The 16,678-nt window shown below is 40.0% G+C and overlaps 1 protein-coding gene across 2 annotated transcripts; it reads right to left on the minus strand.

The window, feature by feature from the left end:
• Positions 1 to 3,070: 3,070 nt before the first annotated feature.
• Positions 3,071 to 16,466, minus strand: LOC131245062 (dihydrofolate synthetase). Of its 2 annotated transcripts, XM_058244245.1 has the most exons (10): positions 15,698 to 16,460; positions 14,075 to 14,172; positions 12,416 to 12,566; positions 9,139 to 9,201; positions 8,761 to 8,922; positions 5,335 to 5,526; positions 4,804 to 4,903; positions 4,577 to 4,708; positions 4,375 to 4,506; positions 3,071 to 3,510 (listed from the first exon to the last, which is right to left on the minus strand). In XM_058244245.1, the coding sequence occupies exons 1-10, from the start codon at positions 15,995 to 15,997 to the stop codon at positions 3,149 to 3,151; spliced, it is 1,692 nt and encodes a 563-aa protein (XP_058100228.1). In that variant the 5' UTR covers positions 15,998 to 16,460; the 3' UTR covers positions 3,071 to 3,148. The 2 variants fall into 2 exon arrangements, with proteins under 2 accessions (XP_058100228.1, XP_058100229.1); XM_058244246.1 differs by lacking the exon at positions 9,139 to 9,201 and having other exon boundaries at positions 15,698 to 16,466.
• Between the last annotated feature and the right edge of the window lie 212 nt (positions 16,467 to 16,678).

A 16,678-nucleotide genomic window follows, 5' to 3' on the forward strand; every position in this document is an offset into this window, starting at 1 on the left:
AACACTGATATTTAAGTGAAAATTTCTTACAAAAAAAAAAAAATCACACCACAAAGCGACAAGAATTCACTATAATCCAAGCTTTAGAGTTTACAACAACTCACCTTATTTGATTATAAATGTACCTGATTTTTCTTTGCGACACACAATCCTAGAAAACTCTAGCCTCGTAATAATCCAACCCTAATAGCGGATTAGGGTTAAATAATAATCCAATCCTTTTTTTAATAGACTTATTTATACCTTATAGCCCGCCAACCTTTTGAAAGTTCCACCAACTCCCATATTTGATTTTTGTGTAGAGATTTCATCTTCTTCGTCATGGCCTACATTCACTTGTCACCATTCTTTCTAGATTTCACCTCTTGAAAGATAGATAGATCTTCACTCCCTATGAACAATGTAAAAGAGTGGTGTCCTTGAACCCCATATCGAACTAAAGCACTAATAGTTCTTTATTCCATGTTTTTGTCTATACATTCATATGTATCCTGATAATTATTTTGCTCAATTTCTTACACTTGCTGAATTTCTCGTTAAGTAACCAACTCAATTTGCTCCACTTGCACCGACAATTTCTTGGTCTCACTATATTTTTTTAACTTGTTTACAACTTTCTTATTGGCTTTCAACATTGATGCCTTATCAAAGATAAAGTCCCTATTAATGAATACCTTTTGTAAAACTGGATTCCAAAGCTTGTAACCCTTAACACATTTTTTCATACTTAACAAAGATTCACTTCATAGACTTTGTATCTAAGTTCGACATTTGTCCATTCTGTATATTGACGTATGTTGGACACCTAAAGATTCTCAATCCTGAGTAATCGGTGTCTTTGCCTGTCTATACTTTCTTTATAACCTTGGAGTCCAGCGCTGTTGATGGTGACCGATTCATTATATGGCTTGCCATGTTAATCGCTTCTATCTATAAGTTTTTAGGTAGCCTTGCGTGCAACCACATGCTTCTGGCCCTCTCTAATAAAGTTCTATTCATACTCTCTACTACCTCATTTTACTATGAGGTCACTGGAATTGAGAAGTACCTTGTGATGTCTTGTTTCTTATAGAATTTTATAAATTCAGCTTCTTTATATTCTGTACCGTTATCTGACATGAGACACTTAATCTATCTCTCAGTCTAATTTTCTACCTCTGTCTTTCATTGCTTGAACCTAACAAACACCTCATACTCATGTTTCAAGAAATATACCCAAACCTTTATCAATTAATCGTTTATGAAGGTCACAAAGTATCGCTCGATGGGATCAAAAACCACATAGAAACTACTGTTTTGGGTATACGATTTCATAGTATCTTCGCGCCTCTTTTATCATTACTTATCATGTTCCAATTAAACTTGAGGTAAAATGATAATCAACAAAGTATGTCTATTAAGGATAAGATTATCTAGACGTTATGGGGTTGTTTTGGGCCAAAGGTTAGAGTCACCAAGAAATCTCATTTACCTAGTTTTTTTTTTTTTTTTTCTTTGATGCTCATGTTCTCTCGTGCCTTCAGCCTTTAGTTTTTAGGCTATTACAATCATTGGAAACCCTCTCACTTCGTAAACCGCTGTCCTTAGAGAGAAAATATTTACAATATTTCAAGTCTTAATCACATATGAGGCTTAACTAGTTTGATTTGCACGACTCTACGTAATAGATCGGTCGAACCGAATATGACCTTCGGTCAGATCGAATTAACCCGAAGCACTTTTCAGTGGAACTGAAAAAGTACGGAACATCACAACGTGCAACTTATCTTTCAACCAATTTTCAGTTGAACCGAAAATAGACTAACTTAAGACTGAGACAAAACGACTTTGCACTGCAGACCGGCAGAATCAAGCATCCTGCACAACACAATACATGCATTTAAAGCCTTGCATATGTATCATACCGCATCTCCAGTAAACTGACACTAACATTACTTTTGAGATGATTTATATACCGATATGGATATTCGTATCATATTGGCAGATAATTTCTCACAATATCTTCGTGGCATGAAATGCTTCCCATCCATATTTTGAGCCCCTGCTTAGTATGTCCGTTCTGTCCTGATGCGGTGTCTGTGGTCCAGAACAATGTTTCAAGACCGAGAGGGAGAGGGGTTTCCGCCGTTCATCCAAACCAGTCCAGCAGCTGGTTTTACTACTATGGTCCACACAACATCTATGTAAAGAGTATGAACAAGATCATGAGTTCAATCCGCCTAGCAAGGACGGATAGCTGGTATACGCACCATCTCCGACTGTTCCAAAGTTAAAATTTAAAACTCACGATTAAACGTTTGATGGTGAAAGATCAGCCACAAAAATTCTTTCTTCACGGATGTACACAAATGTTTTCACCGTAAAGAAATACGAATATAGTTAGTGGGGGTGGCAGTGGGTCCTTTAGTAATTGGGCCTGAATCCGGCCCTATTGACAGGCCCAACCCTGCCCATTGACCTAAAAAAGAGGTCTCTTCTTAGACTCATATCAGGCCTTAAATAGAAAATCTTGCAAAACCAGCCTATTAATGAATCAGACTTCAAAACTCAGGCCTAGGCCCCACTGCAGGCCCCTATTACAGGCAAGCCCAACCTATACCGGGCATGACCCAAGACCAGATGGACCAGACTGGCTTTGGCGGGCAACAAAAAGCTCGTCTTGGGAGCAGCTAGGATGCCTGTTTTAGTCAAGACATCATAGATTTGCCTCTTGCTTCCTGTCCAGATTTTAAAACACCCCTCCAAAATCTCATCTAATGGGACTCACCAAAGGATGGAGACAGCTTTTTTAGTTTCTTTTTTTTCAGATGGGAAGATCCTAACCCTTCGATCACTGGTTTACAAATATACAGTTAAAAAATAGATACATAAAATGCCTAGAAAAAGGCCAAAGATTGCAATACTGTTCACTACAGTTCCTGGGACTTCTCTCGTGTAACAACTCTGAAGTCCGAACCGTATGGGATGATTGATGGTCTGGATCACCAAAGGTCTCCATTTTTAAGGACTGGGTGCACAAGGAAACCAAATAGCTAGAAGGCTAACATGATGATCGCCATAACAAGGATGATGACTGGAATATAGGAAGATTTCCATGCAAATTACCACTAAATAAGCGTTCACCTAATCCGCCATACTAACATGTAATCTAACTGTTAAGAGAAGCTAGTACCGATGAAACTATATGTAGAGAACCAGTGACAACAATAAGACCCGACTGATCCTTAGCTCTTGATTTGAGCAACTGATTTGCAACCTTCATGGAATCTGTTACTGATGCCATTTCGCATCTGATCATCAATACTGGGTTACATTTCAACGGCCCTGTGGAGCAACTCCGTTGATCGTCGAGAAGCTTCTCATGTCCTCCCACACCGATATCTGAAAAATCTACACCCAATTCTTCAGCAGCTTGGACCCAAGCTTCCTTCAATGAGGAAGCTGAAGTCGTGCGAGTTTTGCTTCCTGCAATGCTCACTTCTGTCAGCATGATAACCTCTGGCCGTCTACCTGAAGTTCAGATGGCCAGAATTTCAGTTCCTTCTCTACAGTCAAGAAGAGAGAACTAGCCAAAAGAAAAAGAAAAGGCACAAAATAAAGAAGCTGAAATGCAAAGGCAGATACCAGTGTCACCATTTCTCACCAATTCCTTAGCATCTCTTCAAGTTTTTACAGTTCTTGAAGTTAAATAGAAATGTCTTCCAAATGCATTTAGAAATAATGACCTCGGAAGATGAAGTTTAACAGTGGTTTTCATAGGATGTAGGGAAAGGCAAAGGAAAACAAACCAGTGAGACGAGTGATCAATGTGCATGGGTTTTATATTAGACAAAATCCTGATCCGGTGCTATCATCGTTGTCTTCGTCATCATCACAGCCTTGTCCCGGCTATTTGAGGAGCTAAGGATATGGTAATGTACAATCTAAGTGCCTATTTGGAAGCCCTACAAATTGGGTTTGATCCTGTTTTTCCCTGGGGAACTAATCCACTTCAAGGTTGCAGTGACTTGGGAAATGTTAACTGCTATAGGTTCCTACTTTTCTACGTGAGATCAGAACAGCAACACGATTTTATCCGATCAGCTGGAAAAAGCGAAAAGTTCCAAATGCATCCTTAAAAGCAAGAAAGACTGGTAGGCATCACAAGCCCACAGGAACAATAAAATGGCACAAGGAAAAAACGTCAACAGTACCCATCGTATGTGATCATTCAAAGGTACCATACTACAACAGCCCACCACCATACACCTACCTAGTCAGAAACAATTCTAGTTTTTCCTTGGTTATCCTATGGAATTTTTAGGTTGACAGAGTCACGTATGCTGTGTTTAAATAGTAAGCTCCTAACAATGAAGAACAGATACCAAAATATACCTGAAAGAAGTTGTCTTGCAAATGCTAAATGATCCTTGTCACAAGCCATTGCTACCACCAGAACCAGCGGTGCATCTGGGTATGCCATCTTAATAATATCTGCTAAGCATTTAGCAGATGCTTCTGTGTGCGCTGGAAATTATTTGATGATGTCAGTCCATAAATTCATATAATGAATCCAAATAATCTGAGAAGGGCATACCTCCATCTATTAGTACTGATACTCCAGAAAGCCCCACAGTCTCAGCTTCCTTTCTGGTCAGAAATTGGCTTCTTCCGGGCAAATATGTATGCTCTAAGCCAGCACGGATGGATTTTTCTGATACTCTCCACCCTTGCATTTCCAAAACATATCAGGAAAGGAAAATGAGGAAGTTGCTCGATTTTTTTTTTTGAAAGATCAAGATATATATTAAAAAGTTATCTGACCTTGATCACGGAGACAGAGTGCTGAGCAAGTGGCAGTTATAGCATTTTGAAGCTGGTGATCTCCAAGCATGTGCAATTTCACATTGAATAGTTCAATGAACTGCGTAAAAAGTTTTAACATACACTTAGATGCATAAAAAGGACAACTACACTGAAGCAAATTGCGAGCCTCTTACAGGGCTGGTTCTAGAGCCCGGGTAAAACTCATCCAACTTCTCAAAAAAGCACAACTGCTTTAGGGACCATCTGGGTGTTTGACCTTTCCCTAAGTTATTTCTTTGGCAACTTCATACAAGGAAAGAATTGAAACTTTCTACGTATCTTGCTTAGGATATGTTCTGGAAACCGAGGGACTCCGTTCCACTCTGGATTCAGTATGGTGCCAAACCTCAGCTTTATCAGCTTAGAAACCAAAAGATGAGGAGAAAGGGATCTGCTAGTGATTCAGAACACCCATACGAGTCCTTAGAATTCCTTGGAAAGTTATATCTCTTAAGCTATCAGACAGGAAAAAAAGCCTCAGGTGTGTACCAACTGCATGTCCTTCTCCACTTGAATGTGTATATCACAGGACTGAAAAGATTCGTCTACATTTCTTTTGAAATCTTTTATAATGCTTTGAATTCCAGGATCACATGCAGATATAACAGGCGAACTCATTAAGGATGCTTTGTGGCGGAGAATGCGCTCAATGTGTGGTTTGAAAGGCCCTCCCATCACCAACTGAACAGTTCAAACGACAAACAGTGTCACAACAAATATCACAGCACAGAGAAGAGAATAAAACCCAAATTTGTAGACTTCATTGTACGAATATAAGAAGAAGATGAAATCCATGGAACAAAGTTGAAATGATGGAGCCCAACATTTCCCACAATAGGGATTATATATATATTGCAGACACTGCAAAAAACTTTTGGAACATGCATCCACATACTAATTGTGCACAGAGCATATGTTAAAAAAAGAACATAATTAGTTGATGATGTAAAAAAGCACATAAATTCCGATGAAGATACATGGGTAACAGGTTGCACACTTGCATTTAGATAACTTTCCACTGAAGATGCTGGAGTTTTCCAGACGTTCAAAATTTTAAGTGTTTAAGCATTTGCTATGTCACATGTATGTCATTTCAAGGAACTCACCCCAGATTGGGAAACATCCAGCAAGGCAAGGTAGCATCCATGAAATATCAGCCAACAAATATCACATCAGCTGGTATTTGTAAGTTTCTTTTCCCCGGCTATATGACAGTTTTCTGTGTATTGTCAATTAGACACTAAAGCAGTAAAAAATTCATGCCCTTACAGCCAATACTTAGGTTTATTTTGAACCACTCGAGGTATGATAGCTATAGCATCTGATTTAGTATGTGGCCCGCATACAAAAGGATGGGCATTTGTAAGGTCTCTGGTATCACAGTTTTATGGATTAAATAGTGACGGTATGACTGGGAATTACAAGCGTCGATGTTGATGTATTGTGGGTCACACAGCTATATGGTCCATCAGATCTGTGTGTGTATGCAAGCCTCACTTTTGTATTCTTTATAGTAAGACCCACAGTATACATGAGTGTATGGTGCTAGTGGGAGCAGTTGTCATTACAAAAATTTTACTAATAAAAGGAAGGGGAGTGGGGATGTGTTATACTCAAGCCACACTTTCCCTTCTCTTTCACTCCTTCCTCTTCCTTTTTTTTTTTCCCCCCCCCCCCCCCCCCCTTTCTCTCCTGTTCATTATGCTATGATTTCTACAGCAAGCTCCATCATCATGCAATTAAGAGTTATTTTCTTTCTTTCTTTCTTTTCTTTTCTTTTTTTATTTTCTTTTTTTTGATGATTTTTTTTAGTTATTTACAACTCTTATTCACAATTTGTACACTGAAAGTATGTCAAGTTCAAGTAAATATGCAAAATAAATGAGCAGCCTGAAACCTCAGATAATTAATTTGGCAGAGTCATCTCAGATAATCAGAATGCCTTTGTCCCGGGGTGGCAAATCCTGGATAGCATGCTTATTGCTCATGAGTGCCTCAATTCTAAGCATAGAAGTGGATCGAAAGGTGTCATATGCAAACTGGATATTGAGAAAGCATTTGACCATGTGGATTGGTCCTTTCTTGACTATATTATGATGAGAGTCAGTTGTGGGATGAAATGGAGGATCTGGATCAAGGAACGCATTAGATCTGCCAGGTTCTCTGTCCTTCTCAACAAACGCCCGAAAGGCATTTTTAAAAGCACTACGGTTCTTCGGCAAGGGGACTGTTTGTCCCCATTCCTCTTTCTTTTGGTAGTTGAAGCCCTGGGAGAATGATTGCTAAAGGTCAAGAGGAAGGCTTCATGTCAGGATTCAAGGTGGAAGGTATGTCCTGGCCACTTTCGCACTTACAGTTTGCGGACGATATCCTTCTATTATGTGATGCGGATCCAGTAAAGGTGGAGAGACTGAGCTCGATTGTCAAATGCTTTGAGGTTGTCTCAAGTTTAAAAATTAAGTTGGCCAAGAGCAAACAGTTTGTGGTAAGGATGGAGAGCAATGAGGTGGAAAGTCTTGCTGAGGTGTTCGGGTGTGCACCCGGGAATCTTCCAACAACTTTTGTTGGGATTCCTCTTTGCATTGGAAAACCGACTAAGCACCTTTGGGACAAGGTGGTGGAAAGGTTCGAGGTTGCATTACTCTGATCAAAGCAGTTTATCGAACCTTCTGCTTTACTTCATATCGCTGTTTAAGTGTCCAACTTCAGTGCTCGCAAGACTAGAAAAGATAAGAAGGGACTTCTTGTGGCAAGGAGCGGTGGAGAAACGGAAGTTTCATTTAGTCAAATGGGAAGAGGTGTGTAAAACCTATGAGGAAGGGGGAGTTGGCATCAAGGATCTCAAGTCAATGAACATTGCGTTGCTCGGCAAATGGCATTGGTGGTTTGGGGAAGAGGAGGGGGCTTTGGAAAGAGGTCCTTCAGTGCAAGTATGGTACCACAGCAGGTGGATGGTGAACAAAGGATTCCTCGGGTTATAGAGCATCACCCTTGTGGTAAGGTGTCTCATCTGTGAAGACTGCTTTTGAGGAAGGGGTTGGTTTCTTGTTGGATAATGGCAAGAATATCAGATTTTGGGAGGGCGTGTGGGTGGGCTCCACCCCTTTAAAGGTCGCTTTCCCCAGAATTTTCCGTCTGGCTCCTAATCCATCCGTTACAATCACAAACAGCTACTCTCGCCTAGGAGGGGCAGCAGTGTGGGAGCCTCCTTGTAGGCGGTTTCTTCGGGACAAGGAAATAGAGGACTAAGTGGCTCTTTTAGAGCGTATCCACCTTGTTAATCCAATTGATTCAGAGATGGATGGATGGCACATAAATCGGGGTTGTTTTTGGTTAAGTCCTACTTTCTTGTGAGAGGTCGTCTTCAACATCACTATGTAGAGAGCACTAGCTTTGTGTGGTCAAACAAAGTCCCCCTAAGATTGCGGCGTTCGGGTGGTTGGTGGGTGGAGAGAAAGTTCTCACCATTGACAATCTCCGGAAATAAGGTATGATCATCATTCATCCCAAACATTTACATCTTGTGTATGCAACTGCGAGGAATCAGTGGACCATCTCTTCCTGCACTACCTGCTTTATGCTTGGCACAGTGTGAGTCTTGGTAAGTCGAAGAATATCATTTGGAGAATGGCTTTGCTCGGTGTTTGGTGGGCTATTTGGGAAGAAAGAAACAATCATTGTTTCAATCATGTTTGTAAGCCCATGGTAGGTGTTTCACTTCGGGCAAGAGGGTTGATTTTAGATTGGGCTGGGGCTGATTCTTCTTCTTTGGGTTGTAATTTGGATTTCCTTGCTTAGCAGGGTTGCCTCCTCATCGCCCCTTTTGTTGTTGTTTCTTTTTGTTTCCTTTAATAAAAGTTCCTGTTAACTCTCAAAAAAAATAAAAAAATAAATGAGCAGCGAGAAGTACACAACTGGGCGCCCATGTTTGATGATTCCCGACTTTGCCATTGCAATGCTTTCTAAAGAACCTCCCAGTGCAGCCAAATGTTCCTCACCTATGGTTGTAATAACTGCTGCAGCAAGTTCGGTGCTACGTAAGACATTTGTTGCATCTCGTGCTCCCCCCAAGCCAGCCTGTCACACAGAAAGTAGGTTCTATATCAGTTCAATTATCAGCACTAGCAATGTTGATTCTATAGTTCAAGTCCCAAATATATAAGAAATAGATTTATATTTGATGCACACGAAGAAGTGACATTGTGCAGGGAGAGGCCATCTAACAAAGTGCCCAACCAAGAAAAAATCTCGTTTCAAAAGAATATGGCAGTTAGGCAGCGACTAAGTACTCACCTCAATAACTGCAATATCCACATTCTCTTGAGCGAATAGAGAAAATGCCAGAGCAGTGAGAACCTGAAAATTTCACTATCAGTAAATGCTCACCAAGAACCAACTAAGCAAGCATGCTGTGAATGAAATATCAGGGGGAGCAGAAAGATACTACGTAACCGAGAGGAGGAGGAGAATTTTATGGCCTAACGATAGATTGTAAAAGGAAAATGTCCAGATCACATCTGTTATCCAATCACAAAGTAAAATAGAAAGCGTGCAGTCAAGTAAATAGTGAGTAACATGAAAAGGCGAAGAGTCAATATGTGATCAGGCTAACATGCAAAACGCATGCCAATGACATGAAGGAACTATGACCCAGTAGTCCTCATTGCGGTGCAAGTTTATGGGGGGCCCAAGTGGGTGGTACACCTATCATTACAGTGGACCTTGGATAGGAGGTTTCCACCAAGGACGTCACATGGCCCCAAAAACACCCTGAGGTAGGGCTGTCAACGGGCTGGGCCTAAGGTTGTCTTCAGTGTGGATTTTGAACTGATCAGGCTGGGCCTGAGGGCTACAAGACCATTTATACAATTACTGTCCAGATTGCATGACCTTAATTTTTTGGAAATGCTGATCAAAATATATTTAGCTAAAGGAGGACAAAAGAATCCTGAAAGGCTGCTTTGCCTGTGACAAGGATAAAGACAAAGCAACTGAGAAACCACCATCCACTGCCAAGTTAAACAAAGTGTTTAACCAGCAAGCTAGGGCAACGATTTCTTGGAGCAAAGGATACAAAGAGGGAGAGGGGACTTCTCTGTGGGCCCAGCTGACAATCTCTTCTGAAGACCCCTCAATTCTGATTAACTTCTCCCTGAACTGTGGCTGGATCATGCTCAAAGACTCTCAAGTGCTGTTGCCATCGCTTGGTAAACCTGGAATGCTTTGGAAAGGCCCCAAGTATACCTGGACTATCCTCCCACTATCGTCGATGAGAGCGCCTCCTATACCAGCCAGTTTTGCATCACTCTCAAAGTGGCCTTGGATTTAAGTCTCCATTCCCCTTTAGAAGCTGGCCCAGGCAAACCACCATGTTGATTTCCATTTCTCAGCAACTTGTTCCACAGAATTTGAAGCCACCGACTGTTCAGATCATCGATTGAAACTTTGGCTACTTTATTGTGGGTGAGGCCTCAAATGAACATGCTTTCTTTAGCACATTCTCCCACAGAGAGAGGCTGTTCTTCCTCAAGCTAAAAAATTCTTCTATTGAGCTCCAACCAAATCTCCCAATGAACTGCAAGCAGAAGTACCTTCCAAAGGATTTTTCCTTTGAATAGAAAAGGGAACTGCCCCAGCTTTCCAAAACCTCCAGTCCCTCTATTCCAAGAGTCTTAAGTAATGCCAAAATTGCTACCAACGGTCCCTACTCATGCCTCAGTGGTAGAGTCTGTGAGTTTCAACACTGAGGTTGTGGGTTCGAGTGCCCATGTGGTGTGCCTGTGTGTGAGTGTGTGAAAAATTTAAAAAAAATTTAAAAAAAATGCTACCAAAACCTCCAGTACCTCTTTTCCGAGAGTCCAAGTAATGCCAAACATGCTAAAGAAATGGGACCATAACTTCCAAACGAAAGGACAATGCAGGAGTTCAAGTTTTGCATGACCTTAATTGCATGGATGTGATTATCCAATGATGGTTAATTCTAGGTCATGCACAATCTACAATGGACCCCTCTTATTCAATGGTCTTCGTTGATCTTAGGTGGGATCAACTGGCGCCACATAGGAATGCACACCAAAAGAAGGTATAAAGAATTTACTGGATCATAGACCCAACACGGAATGTTGGGTTCAAGATTAGAGTTCAACAGACTACGAAAGTGTCACCTCATGTAGCATCAGGATTTACTGTTAAGAGAGAAGATACAAAATAGACAAACATAAACAGATAGTGAGAAACAAATTTTGCTTACACAAAATATGATATACATTTTACATAGAAAATGTCCATGGCAGCAGTCACCAAGCATAGTGAACCAGAAGATAAATTCAGTTGGTAGATTCAGTGTTCCCATGTCTTCCTAACAGTAGATGCATGATACAGCTTTCCAGTAATATTGCAGCAAGGCACCAACAAGCTGGGACAAATGTTATATTCCATTTTTTTAACTCCCACCAAAAAAGTAAGATATTGCTCACCGACTTGTTTTGAAGCTCTGGATTTATTTGTTACAATTTGACTTAATAAGACCCCATGTCTGATAATAATAATAATTAAAAAAAAAGAAGAAAGGATATACTATTTCATTAGATATAGATGTATGGTTTCCCAAAGTCTTGTATCCATATCCAACAACATAAGTTATATACCAGTAGCCACTGTATGAACTGGCACATGTCACAACCAATGTTTTAAATACCGTTATTGTGTGATGTATTGCACCCTTGGGATACGGATAAATATCAGTTATCGAATGGGATATATCGGTTGTATCTCGTAATGAATCGCTGTTGTTGGAAAACATGGGAGCAATGAGAAATTGGTCAAATTTTTCAATGAAACTTCAGGGATTGTTGAAAAGACATCAATATTCACTTAGAAATCAAAACATTACAAAAAAAAAAAAAAAAAAGGTGCACATAATAAAGGTTTCCTTTGTATGGGGTCCTAATATATGTGCTTTCCAACTTAACTGAGGCAAGTATATTCAAAGTCTATTAATATAATTTATAAAAGTAAGAAGACATGTATGGAAACACAAGAAATACATTCAAAAGCAAAAGAATAATTACTAGATCAGATTACATAAATGTTTAATTCTGTGTTTGGATACAAAGATTGCAACTGATTTGTAAGAAATTGACAAATTTTGATTTTTCTTAAATTTCCGCAACTTGACCCATCTCCACAAAATCTCGAAATCGAAGTTCCAAATTCATAAATTTTCATGGAAAACATGAAGAATCATAGATTTGTAACCATTTGACTATGGTTTAATGTGACCTACAATAAAAACATCGATCAAAAATTGAAAATGCTCATTGGATCGAAGAGGTGGGATATATCGGCACTCCCTGTGCATTTCGTATCGCACAGGTGGGATATAACATATATCGTGGGATATATCGCTTGATATTGTCGATATTAAAAACACTGGTCACAACATAGAAAACTCTAGGCAGAGAGAAAGCAGGGAAGATTTTGTATCCTCAATATAAAACTTTGAAGCTCACTCGCATTCTCAAAAAAGAAATCAACTAATAATGAAGCTTTGTCATTCACTGATCAGTACCTCAAAATGACTGAGAGTTCCATTCTCCAATTCAATTGATTGGTCAAGAATTTCCTTAACTTGGAGGAAATGACTATTCAATGCTTCGGCCGACACAACATCTCCACTTCTCCCCAACGAAATGCGTTCTCTGATAGACCAAAGATGAGGGCTGCATGCATAAAGTAAAACCAGTGATTTTGAATCAAACATGATTAGCAAATTAAGTAGAGGAATATTAGTAATTGATCATAAAATCATCATTTGGAAACATATGAAATTGGAGGGTGTTTTCTTTTCCCTTTCTTTCTAAGACAAAGGATAGCTGTAGAAATATTTCAATGCATTCTAAACCAAAAAATGGATACCCAATGGTTGCAACCCAATGTCAAATATATGAATCAACATAGTACATGACAACAAAAGAAGAAAGTCATTCCCAGGCTAATCAAAAAAATCAGAGAGCTAGAAAAGCCAGATAACAGAAAAAAAGCACACAGATGTATCAAATTGATATAGGCAATATCTATCAAGCCCTTACATGCAAATGAACTATCTATTTCTAGGCATTTTCTAATCAGTCAGTTGAATTACTGAGAGAAATACCTTCAAATGAAAGCAGTTACTGATGGAAAGATTAGGATAAAGGAGATAATCACTATGTTCACTTGGGAACACTGCAGAACTCCAAAAACTTACCAACTTGCCATATCAAATTCAAAATTTGGCACCATTTCAACAATTCTATCATAGCAATTTACTGGATGCCCAAGGAAGCCACCCGCATCACTCATTACACACTAGTTAGCACTAGGAAGAATTACTCTAAAGTTATTCAAAACTAACAAGTGAACCAATTAAAAAAGAAAAGAAAAAAAAAAAAAAAAACTTGGTTATTTACACTTAATCAGCACCAGCTTGATGGGAACAACCTATATGGGGAAAACAAAAAGAACCCAGATGGGGAGGTGGGGGTAGTTTCCTGGAAGAGAAATACAATGGCTGCTCATGAAAGGTGGATGTTGAGTCCTAGTCTGCCCACATCTAGAAAAATAGTAATAACAAAAAATCCTAGTTTAACCATATGTAAGATCCCCCTGTTTATCACCATCAGCCCCACATGCATGTGCCATCGCCCAGGACCTTTCAGTCATCAGGTGGTCGACACATGTAAAGAACTGGACAGTTAAGGAAAGAATTGATCAACAGTCCACATTATACATATATGTCTAGTCCACCACCCAAAGACAGGACAGGCCTGATTAATGGGCCATGTTACATACTTGTGGGGCCAACCTAGTGAATGGCCCAGATCTCGCATAGACATGCCACAGTGGCATGTACAGGGATATTATGATATGCAAGTATGGGAATGGAAAATGGCTGTTCAGAAAGTCCCCAATATTCTTGAACTTCCATGCTTCTAACAAGATGTGTAACTTTCAAATAGCCATATCGTCATTATCAGTCTTGTCCCAGCAATCTGGGGACATCTTTTCAAATAACCATCGATGGTGAAGAATTTATTTATTTTCTGAAAGGTAACACCTGGCAGGGATTGAACCCTGGATCACTCACACACACTGAACTGTCTCTACCATCTCATCTAATGCGAGGGAGACAATGGGGAAGAATTTATCTTAAAGATTCTTGAAAAGATAAATAGTTACCAGACTATACCTTGTGTAACAACCAACAGAATAGCCTTCTTCCCGTAGAATGTTAGAGAGGAATGCTGCAGTTGATCCTTTTCCTTTCGTGCCAGCAATGTGCACAGCCTACAAATACCCTCACGCTGGTGAGGTGCATGGATATATATTTCATAAAAACAAACCATCCAGAACTTAAATGTAAAACATGACCAAATACCAAAGTTTTGAAGGCAAAAAAAAAAAAGAAAAAAAAGAAGCCAATCCAGTTAAACAATTCAACATGAGCAATAACTTAATTGAACTAGAAAAAAAAAAAAAAAAAAAGGCCATAAGTACAACTGTGTACTAATAGCTGCCTTGTTGAACCTGTCTGGATCATGCCGTGATCTAAAAAGTCAGTTCCTTGACTCAGTTCTAAGCTGAATCACTTCGCTTTGCCAGAAACCAAGCACTAAACAGCTTTTTCACCCATAACTCTTGTTTTTTTTTTTTTTTTTTTTTTCTTTTACCTGTGAATCAATCTACAGGGCCACATGCACCAACTCTGGAGTCAAGGATGCCATACAAGTTATTGACTCAAGCATCACATAACTTCTCTGAAGATTAATAGGATCAGAATGAATATTTGCTATTTTCATAATTCTAGCATTTTGGCATACGGAGCTGAATAAACTGTGAAATCTTTCTCTCTAGCTGCCTTATCTTTCTTGTTTGCATTTCAAGTATAAAGTTTGGATGGGCCAACAGCGCAAAAAGTGAGTATGAAACTACTTAGTAAAGCAGTAGCAGCAACACTGCACAAAAACCTCAACTACAGAGTAATTCATCAATACTCTGCTTTATGATTGATAATATCACCATTTTCCGTCATCTGGTGCTGCTCCCACTTTGTCAAAGCTTGAAATCTCATGCAGTGGAGGGCTAGATTCAGGTGGTGACTCATCCACCATAAAAATCGTATGCGTACATGAAAATCCAGACTTTCCAATCCATCGGCCCCAATGTGTATGGAGCATAGCCAGAAAATTGACTATCTTAACTAAGCAATTTAGACTGCTGAATTGGGACAGTTCACGATTTTATTTTTAACCATCCACTTGATAGTCACTAATTGGATGGTTAGGGATGGTTTGATCAGTATAACTTTTGTGGAATGCTCCATCCACAGTGGAGCTAAGATTTTAATACAATGGGATGCCGCACATGTACAACTCTTGTGAATGACTGACCACCATTTCGAAAATGTGGTCAACTATAACTGCAGTCCTGTCCTTTCTATAATGTATGAACTAAAACATGCATATCACATGGAGGAGCAGAGAGTTATGGAACTAACGCCCACCTCCAAACATGACCACAACAAAGCACCTGTGGGGGCATCTAAACCATGTAGGCAACCCTCGTCTGACGAGAGGATGCATTTACAGAGACAATGGATGGTTTCAAACAAAGTTCCTACAGTCTAAACCGAACATACACTCTGGCCCCACCTCATGAGTGGCTCACCAAGCATGACATTCGTGCCAGGCCATCAACACAGTGGGCACCACTTGTTGCATGATATGGATGTCCTAAGAACACACGGTGAGTGTGAATTGTGAAGAGGTGCACAAAGACCATTACAGAGTTTCAAGATTCGTCTGAATAATACCTTGAAATTGGAATGAGGGTTTCCGAGGCATTCCATCAAACGCCTCATCCGCCCCAAATCGAACCCGTCTTCTGAGTCCGTTCCACCGCCTTTCGGCACGCCCATTCTCTCGTAATTCTTCAGATTCTCCATGTAATCCAAGAAATCCTGCATTTTCGAATCATCGCCGTTGTCGTGATCGACCTTCGTGTCGGTCGAAAACCCTAATCTCGTAACACCGACTCCCGTCGAGGGCGCCAGCTTGAGGTACTGTCCTACCCGATTTCCCAACTGACGGAGGATAACGGTATAAGAAGCCATTTCCCGCCAGCGAGATTATTATTATTTTTCCCCTATTTTCCTCCTCCATTTTCTCTTCATTTTATAGGTGTGGCTAAGAGGTTTGAGTTCATTTTGTCTCTATCGCGACTCAGTGTCCAGCGTCTGTCGCCTCCCACTGAGGCCACATGCTGCGAATGTTTGACGATTTTAACGGTCCATATTCTCTTTACTACCATGAATATGATATCATCCAGAAATCACACTTCAGTTTTGGTTTTACCTTTTGATTCTTGGAGCTGAACGCGAGCCATTGGAAATTTCTTTTCGTTGTATTAATGTCTTCTAAATATAGCGATAGTCATAATCATCCATCCAGAGTAATCTTATGAAAGTTAACTTTAGAAAGTATACGAAACAACATGGACAGTTCTGATAATCGTAACAATCATCATGTAGGCCCCAGTCCGCAGCGACGAACTCTGATAATATGTCGCGATGGAGGAACAAGAACTCCCGTCGTAGCTTCGCTAAGCCCACACGCTTGTACACGGGATACCATCTACACTCCACCCACGTGCAAGGTAACACATGTGCGGGATCCAATCTGACCATAAGATGTGATCTACTGTTGAGATTCATTTGACCAAAATCTCGGCTGTCCGTTGATTATTTAAGCCACACAGTTTTTTCACGCCATCTTTTTATATCTAACGTGTTGGC

The sequence above is a fragment of the Magnolia sinica genome, chromosome 5, assembly GCF_029962835.1.
Source record: "Magnolia sinica isolate HGM2019 chromosome 5, MsV1, whole genome shotgun sequence".
In the NCBI taxonomy this organism is placed as follows: Eukaryota; Viridiplantae; Streptophyta; class Magnoliopsida; order Magnoliales; family Magnoliaceae; genus Magnolia; species Magnolia sinica.

Coding starts and splice junctions, on each gene's coding strand:
- LOC131245062 (XM_058244245.1), bottom strand. CDS start 15,997: ATGGCTTCTTATACCGTTATCCTCCGTCAGTTGGGAAATCGGGTAGGA. Junction 14,173..15,697: donor ACCCTCATTCCAATTTCAAG/GTATTATTCAGA, acceptor GGGTATTTGTAG/GCTGTGCACATTGCTGGCAC. Junction 4,904..5,334: donor TGGAGAAGGACATGCAGTTG/GTACACACCTGA, acceptor CTTTTTACGCAG/TTCATTGAACTATTCAATGT.